The sequence below is a fragment of the Nyctereutes procyonoides genome, unplaced genomic scaffold, assembly GCF_905146905.1.
Source record: "Nyctereutes procyonoides isolate TBG_1078 unplaced genomic scaffold, NYPRO_anot_genome, whole genome shotgun sequence".
In the NCBI taxonomy this organism is placed as follows: Eukaryota; Metazoa; Chordata; class Mammalia; order Carnivora; family Canidae; genus Nyctereutes; species Nyctereutes procyonoides.
Window position 1 is genome coordinate 8,003,890 of NW_026575028.1, and position 20,777 is coordinate 8,024,666.

At 45.1% G+C, this 20,777-nt stretch overlaps 1 protein-coding gene across 1 annotated transcript in view; it reads right to left on the reverse strand.

Moving 5' to 3' along the window:
- The window catches only part of LPCAT3 (lysophosphatidylcholine acyltransferase 3), a 42,136-nt gene that overhangs the window by 857 nt on the left and 20,502 nt on the right, over window positions 1-20,777 (reverse strand). Inside the window, exons 2-11 of the mRNA XM_055315361.1 lie at window positions 5,411-5,518; window positions 4,763-4,869; window positions 4,102-4,195; window positions 3,889-3,926; window positions 3,253-3,431; window positions 2,337-2,445; window positions 1,503-1,589; window positions 1,235-1,401; window positions 265-412; window positions 30-188 (exon numbers count right to left, since the gene is read on the reverse strand). Of these exons, the coding sequence (XP_055171336.1) occupies window positions 30-188; window positions 265-412; window positions 1,235-1,401; window positions 1,503-1,589; window positions 2,337-2,445; window positions 3,253-3,431; window positions 3,889-3,926; window positions 4,102-4,195; window positions 4,763-4,869; window positions 5,411-5,518 (1,196 nt within the window). The remainder of the gene's footprint in view (window positions 1-29; window positions 189-264; window positions 413-1,234; window positions 1,402-1,502; window positions 1,590-2,336; window positions 2,446-3,252; window positions 3,432-3,888; window positions 3,927-4,101; window positions 4,196-4,762; window positions 4,870-5,410; window positions 5,519-20,777) is intronic.

Here is a 20,777-nt window from a genome sequence, read left to right on the forward strand (position 1 = left end):
CCCATCCTTGCCAACAGGCCCTTGTTTACCTTAAACCATTTGTCCCATGTGAAGAGGCAGAAGGCAGTCATCGAGTAACCCATGAAGAGCCAGTGGATGGTCTGCTGCACCAAGTAGTAGAAAGGTTGCAGGACAGTAATGGAAGCCAGGTTGCTCAGGGTCGGGCTCTCCTGAATTAGGCGGGCAGCCTGGGGAACAAAGGGAGGTCATCAGTGTCCTGCCCCTTCTCATGTTCCCTGTTCACTCACCACCCTTCAGGCCTACCTGTCTTTCCACAATAACAATGAGGAATTCCATCTGGAAGCAGACCAGGTATCCTGAGTGTAGTCCATGCCAGAGGGCCAAGAAGAGCAATGAGAGTCCCTGGGATAGTTCTTTATTTCCAAGGAACTTGAGTCGTTTGAAGAAATAACTAGAGTAAAGAGTCGGGGGGGGGGGGGCGGGGATGAGCCTCAGACCAGTCTGTGTACCGCCACCATCTCGCCTCTGGGTTCCTAGTGCCCTGAGGTGTGCAGTGGTGGCGACTGGCTCCTGCTTGGGGCCACCTGGGGTAAAGGAGGCAGCACCATCGGATTAGTTTTAGAGATGAACATAGGTGAAGTTACCACTCAGTTCAGACACAGAAAACAGACCCCAAGATTAGCTGGGTGAGCCTGGGCAAGCCACTTCGTCAACAGGTGCCTGAGCACCTGCTGCATACTTGTGCCTACAGGGGTGAGCAGGACAGACCAGCTCTTGTGCCGCTTACACTCGTGTTGGGCACAAAGATGTCAACGGCAATGGGGAACATAAAACCAGTGGCAGAAATGAGATTAAAACTCGAGGCACTTCTTGGGGTGCCTGGGTGGCTTGGGTGTTGAGTGTACAACTCGATTTCAGCTCAGGTCATGATCTTGGTCATGAGATGGAGCCCTGCATCGGGCTCTGAGCTGGGCATGGAGCCTGCTTCAGATTCTCCTCCCTCTGCCCCTCACCATCTCTCCCTCCCACTCTCTGAAAACCAAAAACAAAACTCAAGGCACTTCCGGGTCTTGCTTGTGTCTTGCAAATATGACAGGAATGGGTTTTGGGGAGATGGGAGTGTGGATAAAACTAAGTACGTGTGTGTGGGTATGTGGATGACTAGAGGTTCTACCCAAAGTGGTAAAAGGTGGATGGTACATCTGTGCCCTTAAATCTGGGAAAGTGGCTGAATGAAGGAGCTGGGGCCCAGACCTCCCCTCCAGCTGCTTACCGGGCCACCCAGGCATTGGTGTTGATGTTGAATGAGGCGATGGTGCCTGTGAAGCGGGGGGTTGTTTCAAAGAGCCACACCTTCATGTTGGCACAGGCATCCCACTTTGCCTTTCCACGTTCATCGAAGTCATTGAAGCCCAGCCCCGTCAAAATGCACACTCCTTCCTAAGGGAAGGAGCCACTCTGTTAGCCTTCTTGCTATTCTCCTCCCCACCACGCCCCACGGCTTGCTGAATTGAGGACCCTATTTCATCTTTTCTACTTACTGTGACCAGCCAACAGGTGACATACTTGTACAGCACAAACTTGCCCCAGAGCAGCATGTACAAGCAGCGGAACCAGAAACTGTGGTTCTTTGGAGAAAAAAGAACACACACACGTTAGGGTGACTACCTGGGCAAGGCAAATTTCCCTCAATGCTCTTCCTTTCCAAACGTGCTGCTGACTACTGCACGTCCACCTGACAGTCTGCTGGGCTGTCCTTCTACCAGGCTACAAGGAACACACAGGGAACCCAGTGAACATCCATTCACCTTTTCCTTTGTAGAGTCCCAGAAACAGAGCTGTCCCTAACTCTTCTAAAGCATCGAACATTCAGGAGACCAAGTATTGAGGGACTTTTATAAATCCATGGTCAATGTTAATTTAAGAGGCAAACCTACCCAGAGTGCGTAGGGAACTGCTGCAAGCCTTTCAGCTGGGCAGGAGCAAAAGCCAGCACTTCCCCCTCCCTTGGTTTTTGAATTCCCTAGAAGCCCCCAATCTATCAAGAGAAGAAAACAGGCTGGAGAGGACCGGAAGCTACTAGGCTCCAAGGAGTCACTGGCTGTAATAAATCAAGCTAAGAGCTGCTCCTGAGGGAGGTAAGGGGTGCTAAAAGTGCACCTGGCACAGCCCTGTGCCCACGAAGGTCGTTCAATGCTGGCTGATGAACATGTCCCGGCCCGGCTGGCATGGACGCCAACTCTCACAGATCTAGAGCAAAACCAACATGCAATTGTAGATGGTATTACCCACTTCTTGGCTATCTACAGGGATCCTGGCCTGTCCATTTCTAGCTCTGATGCAGTCAACCTGCTGCTGTGTTAGTAACCACTCACTTCATAGTCTTCAGTGAGGAGATAGTCTTCTGTGATGTGGGGGCTAAGTAGAGTGTAGCCCACTAGGTAGACGAGGCCCAGGCCCAGGCGCTTGAGAGCAGGTATGGTGCTGGAAAGGAATGAGCAGGGTCACGACAGGCAGAGGCTGGTCCCTCTACCTTCTGACCTTAATTTATGGAGAGGAGTGTTTCAGAGTGGCTACCCGCCTGGAATGGGACAAGTAGCTCTCTGTCCAAAGCCGATACTCAGTGTCAGGGAAGAAGCTTTATGTGGTTGGCTTTGAGGAACGGTGAATGCAAAACCCTGCCATTCACAGGCAAAGGAACAGTGTGCAGGAGTCTGGGGAGCTTCCCCTTGGGGATGCTACAGGTCTCACGGCCTTGTTGGCCTTCCCGGTCCACACTGGGACAGAAAGGCCAATGCAGAGGCCAGGAAGTGACCAATTCTGAATCTGCGCCTTCCTACCCTGGTTGAATCCATGCTTCCACACAGGCTAGACAACTTCTCAGGAAAGGGTTTTTTCTGATAACTTCAATTTGCTACTGTGATATACAGATACACATCTTTATATATTTAAGTCTTTTTTTTTTAACTGAGAAAATGGGTTTTAAAGGCATGGACATGACTGGGCAAAATCCTGTGGCATCAGAGTGAAGTCTTATGTTTGTGCTACAGGGTCAGAATGGGTGGCTGGAAGTAGTCGAGGTTGAAAAAGACCCACTGCCTGTGATGAGCAGGTACAGAGTGCCCATGACAGCAGATGGCCCAGGGACGACGAGGCACAGACTATAAGCCAGGACCACGCTGAAAGACACGTGGGGAGCCAGCTGGGACTGGCCTTCCGGAAGTCACCTTGAAGTGGCTTTGTATTGGGTGAGACACCTACACAGAGGTCTTGACCAAGAGGGGCATTTACCTGTTTGGTATCTTCCCTGGTATGTCAGTCAGCTGTCCCTGCACCAGCTTCATGTAGTGGTTCATTGAGAACTGGGGCCCTACCAAGAAGGCCCCATAGAAGTAGGAGAAACCAGCAACTTCCAGCAGGGAAGGGACACCCCGTATGGCATATTTCTGTTGCTCAGAGGACAAGGAATTCTATGCCGAGAAGAGAATGAATGGTTCAGGATAGCCTTGCATCTCCCCACAAGAGCCAGTTTGTGTGTTCCCCACCCTTGTGCCCCACTGAACCGGGGTTCTTTAAACAGCTGTCTCTTTGAGGGCACAATAGGGAGAAAAGTCATTTGCTTCACGTTGGAATGAGTATGCACTGGGCAGTGGCGGGGCGGGGGGCGGGTGAGGGTAACTTAGCAACAGCTGGCTGCTTCTCTTCCAAATGCCATGCTGGCACTGATCTCTGGACTTTGTGCATGAGCTGGATCTGGGAAATTAGATTTGTCGATCCTTGCTCAGTGCTATCTGAAACAGAACTCACACAGGCTGGGGATGAGGGAGAGACTCTGCTCTGGCCTTGGGGTCCAGTCTTTTGGTAGCAGGAACCTTTTTCTCCTTCCCTCTGGCTACATTCCTTAACCTCTCTGTGGAGGATACTTACCAGATCCTTCCCTCCGTCAAAGTAGTCAACAGCCAAACCTGAGCAGAGAGAGAAGGCGTGGGTAGAGCAGAGGGAGGGCACTGAGGATGTGGCCTGTGGGCTGAGTGTAGCCAGGAGCATAAGGGGGCGGGGCACAGGACACACAGAGTAAGCTTATGGTGGGACAGGGAGGAGCCTAAGTGTAAAAGGGAAAGGCAGAGAGCCACCACTCACCAATCAGCTTCAAGGTCAGGACACAGTGCGGCATTGTCCACTTGATATCATAGTTGCCAGTGGCTGTGTAATAATATCCAGCAAGAAGGTAGGCCTACGAGGGGGGTAGAGTTTATTCTACCACTTGCTAGGGTTTCATTTTCTCCCTGCTCTGAAATCTACTGTATTCTTTCATTTTTTCCTTTCTCCTGCTCTCCTCTTTAAAGGCTTTAAGCTCCTATAAATGGAAGAAAGCGAACCTGCAGAGGGGAAGAGACGTGCTCAAGGCTTCTCAGCAAAATGAGGGCTTAACAGAGAATTCAGAGCTTAGAGTCTGTGGCTCATTTCCTTCCTTGCCTTTAAGTGACACCACTCATGGCCAGCTAGCTGGGCCAATCCTGGTCAGAAACAAAGACCCCGAGTGGCCACAATCCTGTGTAAAGGGTTAGCTGGCACCCTTCCCTGGAGGCAGGTGAATATCACCAATACCATCTGCAGGGAGCCACCTGGCGCCCGTGAAAAGTGACCTACCTGAAGTCATGCTGCTAAAGTGATGCTGGGAGAAAGGACTAGAAACTGGATCTCCTAGCTTGCTTTCTCTCTGCCACCTTCCTCCCAACCTTCCCCCACCCCAAAGTGCTGTCAGCTGTGATCTGAGCTGCTGAGGGAGCAGCACGTTTACCATCTGGAAGCAATAGGTAGTGAGGACGGCAGTGATGGTGCGGCCCATGAGTCGAAGGATGAGGAACTGAAGCACAACACATAGCAGGGAGTGGTAGAGTTGGTTTCCTGCATGCAGAGGCAAGAGAGCACAGCTTAGCTTGTGGTTGTTGGGGATTTTTGTTGTTGTTTTTGTTGTTTTGCATTCCCACCCTTTCTGAAACTTCTAAACACAAAGAGAATACTTAAAGAAGAAACCTTGGTATAATGTCTTTTTGAAAAAGAGACTTGTGTTTTGGAGGTAGGGAAGGAAATGAATTGTATAAATATAAGGGACTGTCAGGGAGTTACTGTATTTTTGAATGTTTGAGCTAAAGGGATGCTCCTGAAGAAGGCTACTTGCATGTCATCCAGTGACAGCCCCAGCAGAGAAAATGATGGAGTCAGCCCAAGGTAGTCACTCTCAAAATGTTATCGGAATGATCGGAATGTACTGAAGAGGAAAATTAAGCTCTGTTCCTGTGCATACAAACGCTTTTTTTTTTTTTTTCTTTTTTGCAAGCAGAACATCCTAACTTCCCTATCCAGCAAATTCTCTCTGGAAATTCTGTTCAAGTCTGCTCTTTCCTGGGTTTCCCTCCAATCGTGGTGCCACTGCTAATTCACTCACCAAAGTTAAAATAAGCGATTGAGAGGCCTGTGAAGGTGTGGAAGAGATGGATGAGGTAGCTGTCCTTGAAGAAAAGGTAACGCCGAAAAAACAAAGCCAAGGGGTAACCTAGAGGGGAGAGAAATCAGTAGAGTGTTACCCATGCCTGATGCCCTCCTGGTTTTGTCTTAGAAGTTTAGCTGGCATGAAATGCAGCCCAGAGTGGAAAATACGTACATTATATGGATGGCGACAGAGAAGATAAGAGCATTCCCAAGAATCAGAAGTCTCTTGCAAATACAATTTAAAACTGAAGATATGAATTGTATATGGAGGCAATACAAAACTGGGTCCTAAGACTAGGTTTCCCTTATGGCCCTACTAAATATTGCTTGGCTTTTTCTCTTGCATTTTTTTTTAAAGATTTATTTATTCATGAGAGATAGAGAGAGGCACAGAGACACAGGCAGAGGGAGAAGCAGGCTCCTCATAGGGAGCCTGATGTGGGACTTGATCCCAGGACCTGGGATTACACCCTGAGCCAAAAGCAGACACTCAACCGCTGAGCCATACAGGCATTCCTCTCTTGCGTTTTTCTTTTCTTTTTTTTTTTAATAAATTAATTTTTATTGGTGTTCAATTTACCAACATACAGAATAACACCCAGTGCTCATCCCGTCAAGTGTCCCCCTCAGTGTCCGTCACCCATTCACCCCCACCCCCTGCCCTCCTCCCCCTCCACCACCCCTAGTTCATTTCCCAGAGTTAGGAGTCATTATGTTCTGTCTCCCTTTCTGATATTTCCCACACATTTCTTCTCCCTTCCCTTATATTCCCTTTCACTATTATTCATATTCCCCAAATGAATGAGAACATACACTGTTTGTCCTTCTCCGATTGACTTACTTCACTCAGCATAATACCCTCCAGTTCCATCCACGTTGAAGCAAATGGTGGGTATTTGTCGTTTCTAATGGCTGAGTAATATTCCATTGTATACATAAACCACATCTTCTTTATCCATTCATCTTTCGATGGGCACCGAGGCTCCTTCCACAGTTTGGCTATTGTGGACATGGCTGCTAGAAACATCGGGGTGCAGGTGTCCCGGCGTTTTATTGCATCTGAATCTTTGGGGTAAATCCCTAACAATGCAATTGCTGGGTCGTAGGGCAGGTCTATTTTTAATTCTTTGAGGAACCTCCACACAGTTTTCCAGAGTGGCTGCACCAGTTCACATTCCCACCAACAGTGTAAGAGGGTTCCCTTTTCTCTGCATCCTCTCCAACATTTGTTGTTTCCTGCCTTGTTAATTTTCCCCATTCTTACTGGTGTGAGGTGGTATATCATTGTGGTTTTGATTTGTATTTCCCTGATGGCAAGTGATGCGGAGCATTTTCTCATGTGTATGTTGGCCATGTCTATGTCTTCCTCTGTGAGATTTCTCTTCATGTCTTTTGCCCATTTCATGATTGGATTGTTTGTTTCTTTGCTATTGAGTTTAATAAGTTCTTTATAGATTTTGGAAACTAGCCCTTTATCTGATATGTTATTTGCAAATATCTTCTCCCATTCTGTAGGTTGTCTTTGAGTTTTGTTGACTGTATCCTTTGCTGTGCAAAAGCTTCTTATCTTGATGAAGTCCCAATAGTTCATTTTTGCTTTTGTTTCTTTTGCTTTCGTGGATGTATCTTGCAAGAAGTTACTGTGGCCAAGTTCAAAAAGGGTGTTTGTTGCCTGTGTTCTCCTCTAGGATTTTGATGGAATCTTGTCTCACATTTAGATCTTTCATCCATTTTGAGTTTATCTTTGTGTATGGTGCAAGAGAGTGGTCTAGTTTCATTCTTCTGCATGTGGATGTCCAATTTTCCCAGCACCATTTATTGAAGAGACTGTCTTTCTTCCAGTGGATCGTCTTTCCTCCTTTATCGAATATTAGTTGACCATAAAGTTCAGGGTCCACTTCTGGGTTCTCTATTCTGTTTCATTGATCTATGTGTCTGTCTTTGTGCCAGTACCACACTGTCTTGATGACCACAGCTTTGTAGTACAACCTGAAATCTGGCATTGTGATGCCCCCAGATATGGTTTTCTTTTTTAAAATTCCCCTGGCTATTCGGGGTCTTTTCTGATTCCACACAAATCTTAAAATAATTTGTTCTAAGTCTCTGAAGAAAGTCCATGGTATTTTGATAGGGATTGCATTAAACGTGTAGATTGCCCTGGGTAACATTGACATTTTCACAATATTAATTCTGCCAATCCATGAGCATGGAATATTTTTCCATCTCTTTGTGTCTTCCTCAATTTCTTTCAGAAGTGTTCTATAGTTTTTAGGGTATAGATCCTTTACCTCTTTGGTTAGGTTTATTCCTAGGTATCTTATGCTTTTGGGTGCAATTCTCTTGCGTTTTTCTAAATGACTCAAGGACTTAGTGCCCAATTCTGCCCAAAGACACTATTTTACATCTTAATGATCCATTATGATTTCATCACCTGTCATGTTAGCAGAGTAAGATCGGCTTATTTTAAGATTATTAAGAGGACATACATAAATTAATGTCGGGCTGCCAAGTTGTATTCCTGACTGCATACACAGTTGCATACTCCTCACATACTGAGGTCTGGGCATCAACTGTGTTAGGAGTCCTTGTGAGTATCCTGGAAAAATGTCATCTAAAGCTGTGATTCCAAGTATGATCCCAGGGCCATGCCTGAACTATAAGGGATCTCTGGTGAGGCCATAAACTGATTATGCATGGTGAAAGGCGGCTTGCTGAATTAAAGGGGTCACTAAAGATTGGGTATTCCTCAACTATAATTGGCATGTTCCATGGTTTTACTACACGTCGGAATTCAGTGTTCCATCAAGAAGTCTGGCTAATGTGCTCAGCAACACTTCTATGGCAGGAGTGTGTGTGCAATGAATTGGAATCCCTGTGTCTTTCTGGAAGGACATTTCATCTACCCTATCGTTGCATAATTAGCATTCTTGAGTTGCTCATGGTTTACAGTTGCTGCAATTCTTGCCGTCAAATTATAGATTGCAGTTAGTTTTTCATGGGCAGCATGGTGGTGAGCTTGGCTAACTCTGCAGTGCTCAGGAAAGTGTTATACACAGAGAAAGTGCTTAATTATTTATCAAGTGAACAAGAAAATGGATAACCATGTTATATATTGGCCTATGTCCTGCTACTCTGTTTTCCCATGCTTTTTCTCTTTTAACTTAACAACATAGCGGGGTACTTATCCTGGGTACTTACAAAACACAACTTATCCTGTTTTTTTTTTTCCATGTAACAGTGTATCAACTATTTGATCTTGGTGCCAGGATCTGCTGATGTTCTTGGATTGCTGTTCTCATCAAGGACTAGGCTCTTTATCAAGCTTACAGCTTCATGCAAATAGTTAATTTTATAGACATCCTGTGCATCACTGGCTCATTCATTTGACACATTTGTTAAAGCCTACCATATGCCCGGTATTCTGTTTGTAGAGCATAGGATGAGTGAGGAGGTAGCATGTCAGGGTTTATTTTCTTGCTAGCTGACATGAAGTGATATACGATTACTAGCTCAAGGGAGAGGGAGACACTTATGACCCTTTCACAGTCAGATGAATGAGTGAAGAAACAGGATTGAGTTTCATTACATATCACATGGGCAGAAATTTGGCAGGGACAGAGCACCAGGTTAGCAGCAAGTTTTGCTAAGAATCAGAGCTAGATACTAGAAAGTATAGAATGGGGTCTAATTGCCTTAAATCTTTTGCTTTTTTTTTAAATAACATGTCTATCTTTATTTTTTTAAATTTTTATTTATTTATGATAGTCATAGAGAGAGAGAGAAAGAGAGAGAAAGAGAGAGGCAGAGACATAGGCAGAGGGAGAAGCAGGCTCCATGCACCGGGAGCCCGATGTGGGATTCGATCCCCGGGTCTCCAGGATCACGCCCTGGGCCAAAGGCAGGCGCTAAACCACTGCGCCACCCAGGGATCCCAATCTTTTGCTTTTTATTTTAAAGATTTTACTTATTTATTAGAGAGAGAGTGCGAGCGTGTGCTCACATGAAGGGGTGCACAAAGTGGGGAGGGCAGAAGAAGAAGGAGAAGCATGCTCCCCACTGAGCAGGGAGCTCCCGACAACCCCAGGCTCGATCCCAGGACCCTGAGATCCCAGGACCTGAGCCGTAGGCAGAAATTTAACTGACTGAGCCACCCAGGAACCCTGCCTTTTTTTTTTTTTTTTTTGCACCCTGCTTTTTAATGCTTTAGGAACGGGGGTAAAATGAATAGAAGCAATAAATAGGGTAGATTTTAAATATCTAGAGTACTGATAAATAAGTTCAGGTAGCCAAGAGTTTACCTCTTTAGGTGCTAAGAACGTCAACCAAATGGGGAGCCCGGGTGGCTCAGCAGTTGAGCGTCTGCCTTCCACTCAGTGCGTGATCCCAGAGTGATCCCAGATCCAGGGTTGAATCTGCAATGGAGTCTGCATGGAGCCTGCATCTCCCTCTGCCTATGTCTCTGCCTCTCTGTCTCTCTCATGAATAAATAAATAAAATCTTAAAAAAAAAAAAAAAGAGCTTTAACTAAATGGAAGCCCTAAAGCCATTTAGAATGCTTAAAATTAAAAGACAAAACAAGGGCAGCCCCGGTGGTGCAGCGGTTTGGCGCCGCCTGCAGCCCAGGGCGTGATCCTGGAGACCCTGGATCGAGTCCCACATCGGGCTCCCTGCGTGGAGCCTGCTTCTCCCTCTGCCTGTGTCTCTGCCTCTCTCTCTGTGTCTCTATGAATGAATAAATAAAATCTTAAAAAAATAAATAAATAAAATCTTTAAAAAAAAAAAAGACAAAACAAAAAACCCCCAAATAAAAAACACAACACATTACTCTGCCTCCAGTCAAACATAATTTAACATTTTCTTGGTGATGTGGGCCATAATTAGAGTACAGTCATGACCTATCAAGGTGTGTTAACTGTTTGCACTGACCCTCATAGGACGTCCACAGCCCTGCATTCTGAGTTCTCGTATCCATTCCTTAGAGCTTTTATGCCCCTTTCCTTATTATTCAGAGATCAGGAGTCATTTCTTGAGCTTTTTCAGAGTGCCTGCCAAGAACACTTCCTTTCCCTATTTCTAATTTATCGCAGGCCTTAGAAACCATAACCATGTTTTATTTTTATTTAATTTTTATTTCTTTATGATAGAGAGAGAGAGAGAGAGAGAGAGAGAGAGAGAGAGAGAGAGAGAGGCAGAGACACAGGCAGAGGGAGAAGCAGGCTCCATGCACCGGGAACCTGACGTGGGATTCGATCCCGGGTCTCCAGGATCGCGCCCTGGGTCAAAGGCAGGCGCCAAACCGCTGCGCCACCCAGGGATCCCCTTAAAGGTATATATATAAAAAAAAAGATCTAAGAGCAAGAGTCTTAGGTGCTTTCCTTATAGACTCAGTGCATAGGCCTGGTGACATCTGTCCTGGCCACTCAAACCCTCTTTCACCTGTTTTCAGGTATATGTTGGGGTGTGTGTGTGCGTGTGTGTGTGGTGGGGACCACTGAGTTCCATACAGGTAAGTGAAGTATTGGTGCACACAGGTAAACAAACACACAAGATGGAGTGACCGGCAGAAAAATAAAAACGCGGCAGGCCAGGTGACCCAAACAGAGGATTATCACACAGAATAGCAAAGCTGGGAATGAAGCCGCAGAGAGGAAGAAGGAATCGTGCTGGGCGAGTTGCTGGGACAACCCAGAGCTGATTTTTGAGTGTGTAAACATCAAACCTTACTCTTGGCTGCTGCTCAGCTCAGCAGGCTTTGGGGCCTGGCTGCTCTTCAGGGATGTGCTGCTTTGGGGAGGGTGTTGTCCTACAAGCTGTTTCTGGGTCTTAACGCTTTTTCATGGGAGCCAATGATTAATATAATGGCTGTAGTCACCTGAAGAATCTTTAAAAGCCAACAAAGCACCTCCTCACTCACTCACCCACCTGTGAGTCTGATTTGACAGGTCTGAGGGATGATGACGTGTGGCCTGGGTTAAGAAGCATTGCTTTACTATAAAAATCCTAAGGGAAGGCAGCAGTCTGTACTAGGTCCCGAGAATAAAATTCTGAGCTTGTCAACTGGGGGTGATGGTCTTTCCTTTAATAGCACCAAACAAGCAGAGGTTTGTTTTATAAACAAATGTATAGCTTCATGCAACTAGTTAATTTTCTAGATATCCGGTGGATTGCTGGCTTATTTGTTCCTTTGACAAATGTTTATTCGGCGCTCACTAATACCAGGTATCCTGTTTATGAAGCATGTAAGCATTTGTTTGGCTATACTGTAACTGTTTCTTCTGATTATTTTTTTAAGGGGAGAGGGCCTTCAGAAACTTATTAGCAGATGCAGGATGATGATCTAATACACATGCTAAACCTGAGAACCCCGACTAGAATGGGAACATTCCAACAGCAAAAACTAGGGCATTCAAAATGATGTGAACCTTAAAGCTTACAGAATTGGGTCCTCCTCAGAGGTTTAGGAAGTCATGGAGTATCCAGCTGTATTCTCCAGTCAGTCCCTGGATGTTTACCACGGTCTAAGTGCCATCTGAGTCAGAAACTAGGATCTGTCACAACCTAGATCACTCATGGAACTCCTTATTCTCTGTATAATAGTTGTGAAATTACTTATTAATCCTACACGTTCTGAGGTTTCATCTGAAGAAATAGAAATGAGGTGTTTACATTTACAGTCTGATAAATTTCTTTGACCTTTCAACCTTTATAGCTATTTCTAGATAGGATATGACCCCATTTGATCAGTCAGTGGTTCATATGACCCTGGTGAAAAGAAAACAGAGCATTTTTGGCAAGTGTGCGGGAGAAGATAGAATTAGACAGAACTGGTATGTGTTGGCTTAGTCTGATACTGATACCGGTTTGTCAAAAAAAACAATCTACCTCAAACACCATGCAAAGTGCTGACATAAAATCCACATAGCACACCAGTGGAGTTCAAACATTTTGGTCTCAGGACCACTTTAGACTTAAAAATTACTGAGGACCTCAAGCAACATGTTAGTGTAGATACTGTCAATATCTACTGTGTTAGAAAACAAAACTAAGAAAAACTTAATTTAATTACTAATTCATTTAAAAACAGTAAACTGATGACATCATATGTAAATAACATACTTTTAATAAGAACAACTATATTTTCCAAAACAAACAAATAACGCAAACCATTTAATGAGAAGAATGGCACTGTTTTTACATTTTTACAAATTTCTGGCCTTTGGCTAAATAGATAGCTGGGTTCTCAAATCTGCTTCTGCATTTAGTCTGTTAATATGTTGTTTTGATTAAAACATATGAAGAAAATCTGGCTTCACACAGATATACAGTTGGAAAGAGAACCTTAATAGTCTTTTCAGATCGTTTTGAATATTATTCTTTGATACTATACTGAAACTGGACAAGTAAGTAGTTTCTTAAAGGTTAGTTGCAACGCAGGACCTGCCAACCATATTAGTGAACTTTCTGCTGTTACATTAAAATCTATGGGCCTCTTGTGTGCTTCAAATGGATCTTTCACCCAGGCATGATTTTTCTAACACCATGCATTGGTCATTTGGAAAATATTAGTTCACTGAGTTAGGCAGATCTTCCAGATACTGACCTATGCTGTTAGAATATGATACCAAAAAAAAAAAAATCCTATTTCTTTTTTTAAAAAAGATTTATTTATTATGTATGTATGTATGTATTTGAGAGAGAGAGACAGAGAGACAGAGTGAGAGGAAGAAGCAGACTTCCCGCTGAACAGGGAGCCTGACTTGGGGTTCAATCCCAGGACCCTGAGATCATGACCTAAGCCAGAGGTAGATGCTTAACCTACTGAGCCACCCAGGTGCATGCCCCAACCTCCCATCCTATATCTTAATATCACCACCAATTTTTAGCAGCAAAGTCTTTATATACCAAGAAGTTGTCAATCTCTTGGTAACAGATACAAGTTTTCCCAAATTCAAATTTTCACTTGAAAGCCTGAATTTTAGTACTGACTACAAATACTGTCAGTTGTTTTGCTTGAAGTGAGAGACTCACTTTGTACATTTTCGAGAAACGATCTGCCAAATGCCTAAGTCTAAACAGCCACGGTTGGCCTGTCAGTCATTATTTCAAGTAAAAAATGGTGTTCAATGAAAAAAGAAGCTATTCGTTCAACACGCAGCTCAAGCACAGCACAAGAGCTTTGCCTCCAGACAGCCACTGCCCTTCAGTATGTAGAAGTGCTTTGTGCAGACTTCTCATTTCTTCAAACAGAATGTGAAAAAGACTGTATTCAAGGGCTGAGATTTAATAAAGTAATGCTTCATCAAGGACTTTTTTTTTTTTAAAGATTTTATTTATTCACGAGAGACACAGAGAGAGAGGCAGAAACATAGGCAGAGGGAGAAGCAGGCACCCCGCAAGGAGCCTGATGTGGGTCTCGATCCTGGGGACTCCAGGATCACACTCTGGGCCAAAGGCAGATGCCCAACCGCTGAGCCACCCAGGTGTCCCCCAAGGACTTTTTTTTTTTAAAGATTTTTTTTTTGTTTATTTGAGAGAGAGAGAGAGAGAGAGCGCGCGCAAGCGAGCATAACAGGAGGGAGGGGAGAGGGCGAGGGAGAAGCAGACTCCCCATTGAGCAGGGAGCCTGAGGTGGGCCTCTATCCCAGGACCCCAGGATCATAACCTGAGCTGAAGGCAGACGTTCAACTGACTGAGCCACCCAGGCACCCCCATCAAGGACAGTCTTAAGTGAACATGGCCTTTTTGGGGGGATTGGGGGGAACTAAGAGTGTGCAGCACTGAAGAATACTGCTAGTGTGGTGTGGTGCTCCTGCCTTGATTCACGGTCAGGCACCAGCAGTTACAACCATTGCTTTTGTACCATCAGAGCAAATGTCGATGCAGCAAACCTAGGGGTTCTGGGACTACACTTGGGGAACTGCTGAATTGCTGACATATGGAATCATGTTTTGGCTTCATCTTCCTTCCTTTAATGCTCAAACCGAGGCCTTTTCTTCCTCTCTGCTTTACTCACCTGCTCTCCTGTGTTTTTTTTTTTTTTTCTATTGAGGTATAATTCCCATACCATCAAATTCACCATTTCAAAGTGTAGAATTCAGTGGTGTTTGGTATATTCACAAGATTGTGAAACATCCCACTACTTAATTTCAGAACGTTTCCAGCTCCCCAAAAGAAACCACATACCTGTTTCCCAGTCACTACTCTCCATTTGCTCCTGTCCCCAGACCCTGGAAGCCCCTGGGGTTACTTTATGTCTATCCAGACTGCCTATTCTGGGGATTGCATATAAGTGGAGTCCTGTCATACGTGGACTTTTGTGTCTAGTCTTCTTCACTTAGCATAATTTTTTTCTTTTTTCTAAAAGATTTATTTATTTATTTGAGGGATACAGAGATAGCAACAGAGATAGAGAAAGAGAACATGAGCAGGGAAGACAGGGAGGAGCAGGCTCCCCACAGAGCAGGAAGCCGGATGTGGGGCTCAATCCCAGGACCCTGAGATCATGACCTGAGCTGAAGGCAGATGCCTAACCCACAAAGCCACCCAGGAGCCCCTAGCATAATGTTTCCAAGGTTCATTTATGTTGAAGCACCTACCAATACTTTATTAGAAAAAATTCTTTTTTTTTTTTTTTTAGTATAGTTGACACATAAGCAATGTTCTATCAGTTTCAAGTGTATAACAGTTATTCAACTCGTCTTTGTTAGGCTATGCTTCCATTCAGCTGCTGATGGAGATTCAGGTTGTTTCCACTTCTTGGGTATTACAGAGTAATGCTGCTATGGAGCATTCATGTCCAAGTTTACGTGGGAACATATAGTTTTATTTATTTATTTTTAAAGATTTTATTTATTTATTCATGAGAGACACACACAGAGAGGCAGAGACACAGGCAGAGGGAGAAGCAGGCTCCATGCAGGGAGCCTGATGTGGGACTCGGTGCTGGGCCCAGAATCACACCCTGAGCCAAAGGCAGATGCTCAACTGCTGAGCCACCCAGGCGTCCTGGGAACATACAGTTTGTTCTCTTAGGCATAAACCTAAGAGCAGGTCTTTCAGTCCTCTTACTCTCGAGCCCTGCACTGCTCTCCATTGGTGGTGTAGAACAGTTTTTTAAATTTCCCATTTGTTTGGAACCAATACTTTTGCAAAATACCAAATCACAGGCTACAAAAGTTCCTAAACATTTACTCTCACTTTCTGGGCTTGCTTTGACTGGCAAGGGGTGGCCGGCTAGAATCTGATCGGCTAGAATCTGAATAGATCGCACGGACTTTTCTTTTTCTCATTCACGGAGGGCTTTTCTCTGGGTCCTAAGTGCGGCTGATCTCCAGGATTTGGCCTTGACCCTCTACTGTGCTTGCTACACCGCCTCCCTGGAAACCACATCTCCTCTCCTGCACCTTAATAGAATCTTCATGCCAAAGACAAACACATCTTCATCTTTAATCCTAACTTCTCAAGTTTCGGTTCTGCATTTCTTACTTCCTGGCAGGACATTCTTCATTTGGTATTGCATACCATTTCAAACTCTGTATTTACAAAAACATGACTTTCCCCCTTCTCTTGGCGGCTTCTTTCTTCTTCTTCTTTTAAATAAATTTATGGGGCTTCCATTCTCCAAATCACTCAATCACATTCAAAAGCCTAAAGGTGTCTTTGTCTCCTCCCTATCCTTGGTTCCCTGGACATCCCTCCTTTCCAACAGTTCTCGCCACTGTCACCCCCACCCCCCATCCTTTGCATTCTGTGCTACATTTGCAGCTAAGACCTTCAAGCAGTTGCCCTTGATCTCCTGCCATGACTCCTACCTGATCTCTCGTGCAGCCTCAGGCTCCCAGCCACCCTCCACCAGAATACTTTTCCTTCAAGTCCTGCTCAGAAAACAGTGACCCCCAAATGACTACTCACCATAGGACCAGTCCCTAAGTCTAAGACTCAAGGTCCATCTTCTAAACTACATTTCTAGGTAAAGCTTCCATTTCTTGGCTACAGCTAAAACTGATCTGCTAGTTTTTGCCCAAACATATCTTATGTCTTTTGTCTCTAGACCTTAGCTCATGCCAACCCTTTGTGTGGAACACCCTTTCTGACTGCTCCTCTACCAAGTGAAATTCTTCCTACCCATTCTTGGAAACCCAGCTTAAATGTTTCCTTCTCTAAGGCCATCTCAGGCCACACTGAACTCATGGCCCTGTGTATTACGGATTCATGCCTTAAATACATGGCACTTAGGACTACAACTCATTTGGTAAATCACTGTATACTAGAATATGCCACTCCTTATATTTTTGTTTTATATTACAATTTTTAAAAAAGATTTTATTTGTTCATGAGAGACACAGAAACGGAGAGGCAGAGACATAGGCAGAGGGAGAAGCAGACTCCCCACTGGGGAGCCTGATGTGAGACTTGATTCTGGTACCCCAGGATCATGCCCTGAGCTAAAGGCAGATGCTCAACCATTGAGCCACCCAGGCACCCCTATATTAAAATTTTTATATGTTCAATCTCTTTTTTCTTTTCTTTTCTTTCTTTCTTTTCTTTTTTAAAAAAGATTTTATCCATCTATTAGAGAGAGAAAGAGTACAGCACAAGCAGGGGGAGCAGCAGAGGGAGAGAGAGAAGCAGGCTCCCATCCAGCAGGGAGCCTAACGTGGGGCTTGACCCCAGGACCCTGGGACCATGACCCAAGCTGAAAGCCAGATGCCCAACTTACTGAGCCACCCAGGTGCCCTTGTTCCATTTCTTTTCCCATAGGCCTCCTATGTCTTTGGATCTTCTCTCGCACACTATCCTGTATACTTGATTTTTTGATTGATTGATCAACGGTAACACTTAATAGCCATTTGACCTTGAACATCTGGTCAAGGTTAAATTTCCTCATCTGTGAAATGGGCTAGCACCTGCCTCAATGAGTTGTTCTAAGAGCTAAAGATGACGACACATATAAAGCAGTTCACACAGTGCCTAAAATATTGCAGGTGGCACAGACTTATGCGAATACACATTTGCACAGAGTGAGAGGGAGGAAAACAGGGCAATGTTTGTTCTCCAAACATTCCTTTCACCCTCCAGCTAATGGCCTTTCTTCCTTTTGTCTTCTCAGACCCTTACCACTCTCCTTAGCTCATTTTTTTTCTGCTTAAAAAAAAAAGGAAAATAAAAGAAGTTAGTGGGGGAGAAAGGCAGGCTTTTCTGAGAAATTCTAGGGCAAATGGATATCAGAACTTCTGAATCTAATCTTCATTCCATGTGATGACCAAATGACTATGGGGTTTCCTTTCCATCTGTATTTCAAAAGATAGCATATTTATTTTAGAAGGATACTGGTTTTGGCTTGCCAAGAGCACTTCTCCCAAAATGCAGTGTACTACTGAATTATGGTGCAGGATGGTTAGAAGAACATGGACTTTGGAGTGAAGACATCTCAATTTGAACTCTTGTCCTGCTACTTACTAGCTGTCACCTCAGGCTGGCTGACTCTTAACCTTTCTGTCCCTCTTTCTCTTTCTTTTTTCTTTTCTTTCTTTTTTTTTTAAAAGATATTTTATTTATTTATTCGTGAGAGAAAGAGATAGAGGCAGAGACACAGGCAGAGGGGGAAGCAGGCTCCATGCAGGGAACCTGATGCGGGACTTGATCCCAGGACTCTAGGATCATGCGCTGGGCTAAAGGCAGAAGCTTAACTGCTGAGCCACCCAGACATCTCTGTCCCTCTTTCTCATTGGTAGAATGAGCATCCAGTTGTGGGTTTGTCTAGTAAGCCTGGTACACATCAGACGCTCAGCAAATGTGAGATCGCTCCACCTCTGCCTTAACAGTGAAGTGCCCAGCGATTTCGTCTAGTCGCACGGCTATAAATACCATCTATTTGCTGACGTCTCTCAAATTTTCATCTTCAGCCTGGACCTCTCCCCTGGACCCCATACTGGGGTATGCACACTCAATACTTTGGGGAGGTGCATTCCTTTATTTATTTATTTATTTTTATTTTATTTTATTTATTTTTTCTGGGGGGGGGGTGCATTCCTAAACAGATACCTCCAAGTCAACAGGCACTGCTGACGTACCGTACCGTCCTCACTAAACCTGCTCGTTCCCTAGCTGGCTCCATTTCAGCAGACAGCAACTTAACCTTCTTTCCCCTATGACTGAATCCCTGCAACCCTGCCACCATTCTTGACCGGCCCCCTTTCCAACCTCAACCTGATCAGTCAACAAATCCTGTCTGTTTTACCTTGAAAATAAACCCAGAATCTGACCTTCTCTTCCCCTGGGCCAAGCCAACACCATCTCTGGCCTGTGTTGTTATCGTTTGCAGCCTGATGGACCTCTTGCTTCTATCATACACAGCACCCACGAGGATTCTATAATAACACAGTCAGATCAGCTCCTTCCTCTGCTCAAAATCCTCAGGTCTCCAATCTTGCTAAGTAGAAGCCAAAATCCAAACAGAACAGGATCTGGTTGCCCTTCCCAGCCTGAGCTTTCTTGGACTCATCTCAACCACCCTGCCCCAGCCAAAGCTCTCTCTCCTGGTTGTCGGGCAGGTCTGGCCCCAGAGCCTCCATGTTCATAGGTTCTGAGCCTGAAATGTCCTTGGCACAGATAAGCTCAAGTCGCTGAGGTCCTTACCAAATGTCCCCTTATCGGTGAGGCCTTCCCTAACCTTCCTATCTAAAACTGCACATGCTTCCCGCCCCCCCAGCCCACACCCACCACCAACACATTCTTCCTGTTCTTCTGGTTCACTTTTCTATTTGCCCCTTAGCACTTCTTTTTTTTTTATTTTTTTATTTTTTTTTATTTTTTTATTTTTAATTTTTATTTATTTATGATAGTCACAGACAGAGAGAGAGAGAGAGAGGCAGAGACACAGGCAGAGGGAGAAGCAGGCTCCATGCACCGGGAGCCCGACGTGGGATTCGATCCCGGGTCTCCAGGATCGTGCCCTGGGCCAAAGGCAGGCACCAAACCGCTGCGCCACCCAGGGATCCCCCCCTTAGCACTTCTTAGTCTTTTACGCACTAGATATTTTATTTATTTATCCGCCTTTGGAAGTAGAGATTTTGTCTGGTTTTTCCTCTGCTGTACCCCAGTGCCTAGTACAAATCCTGGTAAAAAAGGTCTCAAATATTTGTTGAATGGGTGATAGAGTGAAAGAATGAATGAGTGAGCACTCTTTCTCTAGGCAGTCAATAAAATACTTATTAAGCGTCCATTATGTGGTCAGTTTTGCATTTGGCCAAAAGGGGGATGTGGCAGAACTGAAAGAGGTGTTTTTTTTTTTTAAAGATTTTATTTATTTATTCATGAGAGAGAGAGAGAGAGAGAGAGAGAGAGAGAGAGAGAGAGGCACAGACACAGGCAGAGAGAGAAGCAGGCTCCATGCAGGGAGCCTGACATGGGACTCGATCCCAGGTCTCCAGGATCACGCCCTGGGCTGAAGGCTGCGCTAAACCACTGAGCCACCCAGGCTGCCCAAGAGGTTTTTTTTTTTTTTTTTTTTTTAAACTCTTCAGGAACTTTTTAGAGAGCGAGAAAAGAAATATCAGATGCCAATGTTCTGTAAGTGCTAAACGCAAGGGACAGCCAATGCTGTAGAAGTCAGAAAGGAGAGAGATCAACAGTGACCAGAGTAATGAGGATGAAGAAAGATAAGGAAAGAGCAGTCTGGAGGAGGGGGAGGAGGAGGAGGACGAGAAGGAAGAGGGAGGAACAGGAGGAGAAGGAAGAGGAGTAGGAGGAGGAGAAAGAGGACGAGGAGAAGGAACAGGAGGAGGAAGAGGGGGAGGACGAACAGGAGGAAGAGGGGGAGGACAAGGAGGAGGAGGATGAGGAGGACAAGGAGGAGGAGGAACAGGAGGGGAAGGCAGAGGATGAGGGGGACGAGGACAAGGAGGAGGAGGATGAGGAGGATAAGGATGAGGAGGAAGAGGAGGAGGAAGAGGATGATGATGAGGAGGATTAGCAGGAGGATGAGGAGGAGGGGGAGGAGGAGGAGCAGGATGAGGAGGAGGTGAGGAGGAGGACGAGGAGGAGGAAGAGGAGAGGAGGAAGAGGAGGAGAGGGAGGAGGATGAGGATGAGGATAAGGACAAGGAAGAGGTCGAGGAGGAGGAGGAAGAGGATGAGGAAGAGGAGGAGGAAGAGGAAGAGGAAGAGGAGGAGGAGGAGGAAGAGGACAGTAACTTAAAGACAGATGTAGGAGAGAGCCTGGAAGAGTCACTTCAAGGGGGGCTAATTACCGGAGGGGTAATACAGAGTAACAGGACAGGGAGGCTGGGAAAACCCAGTAAGAGTCTGAAAGTGACACAACAG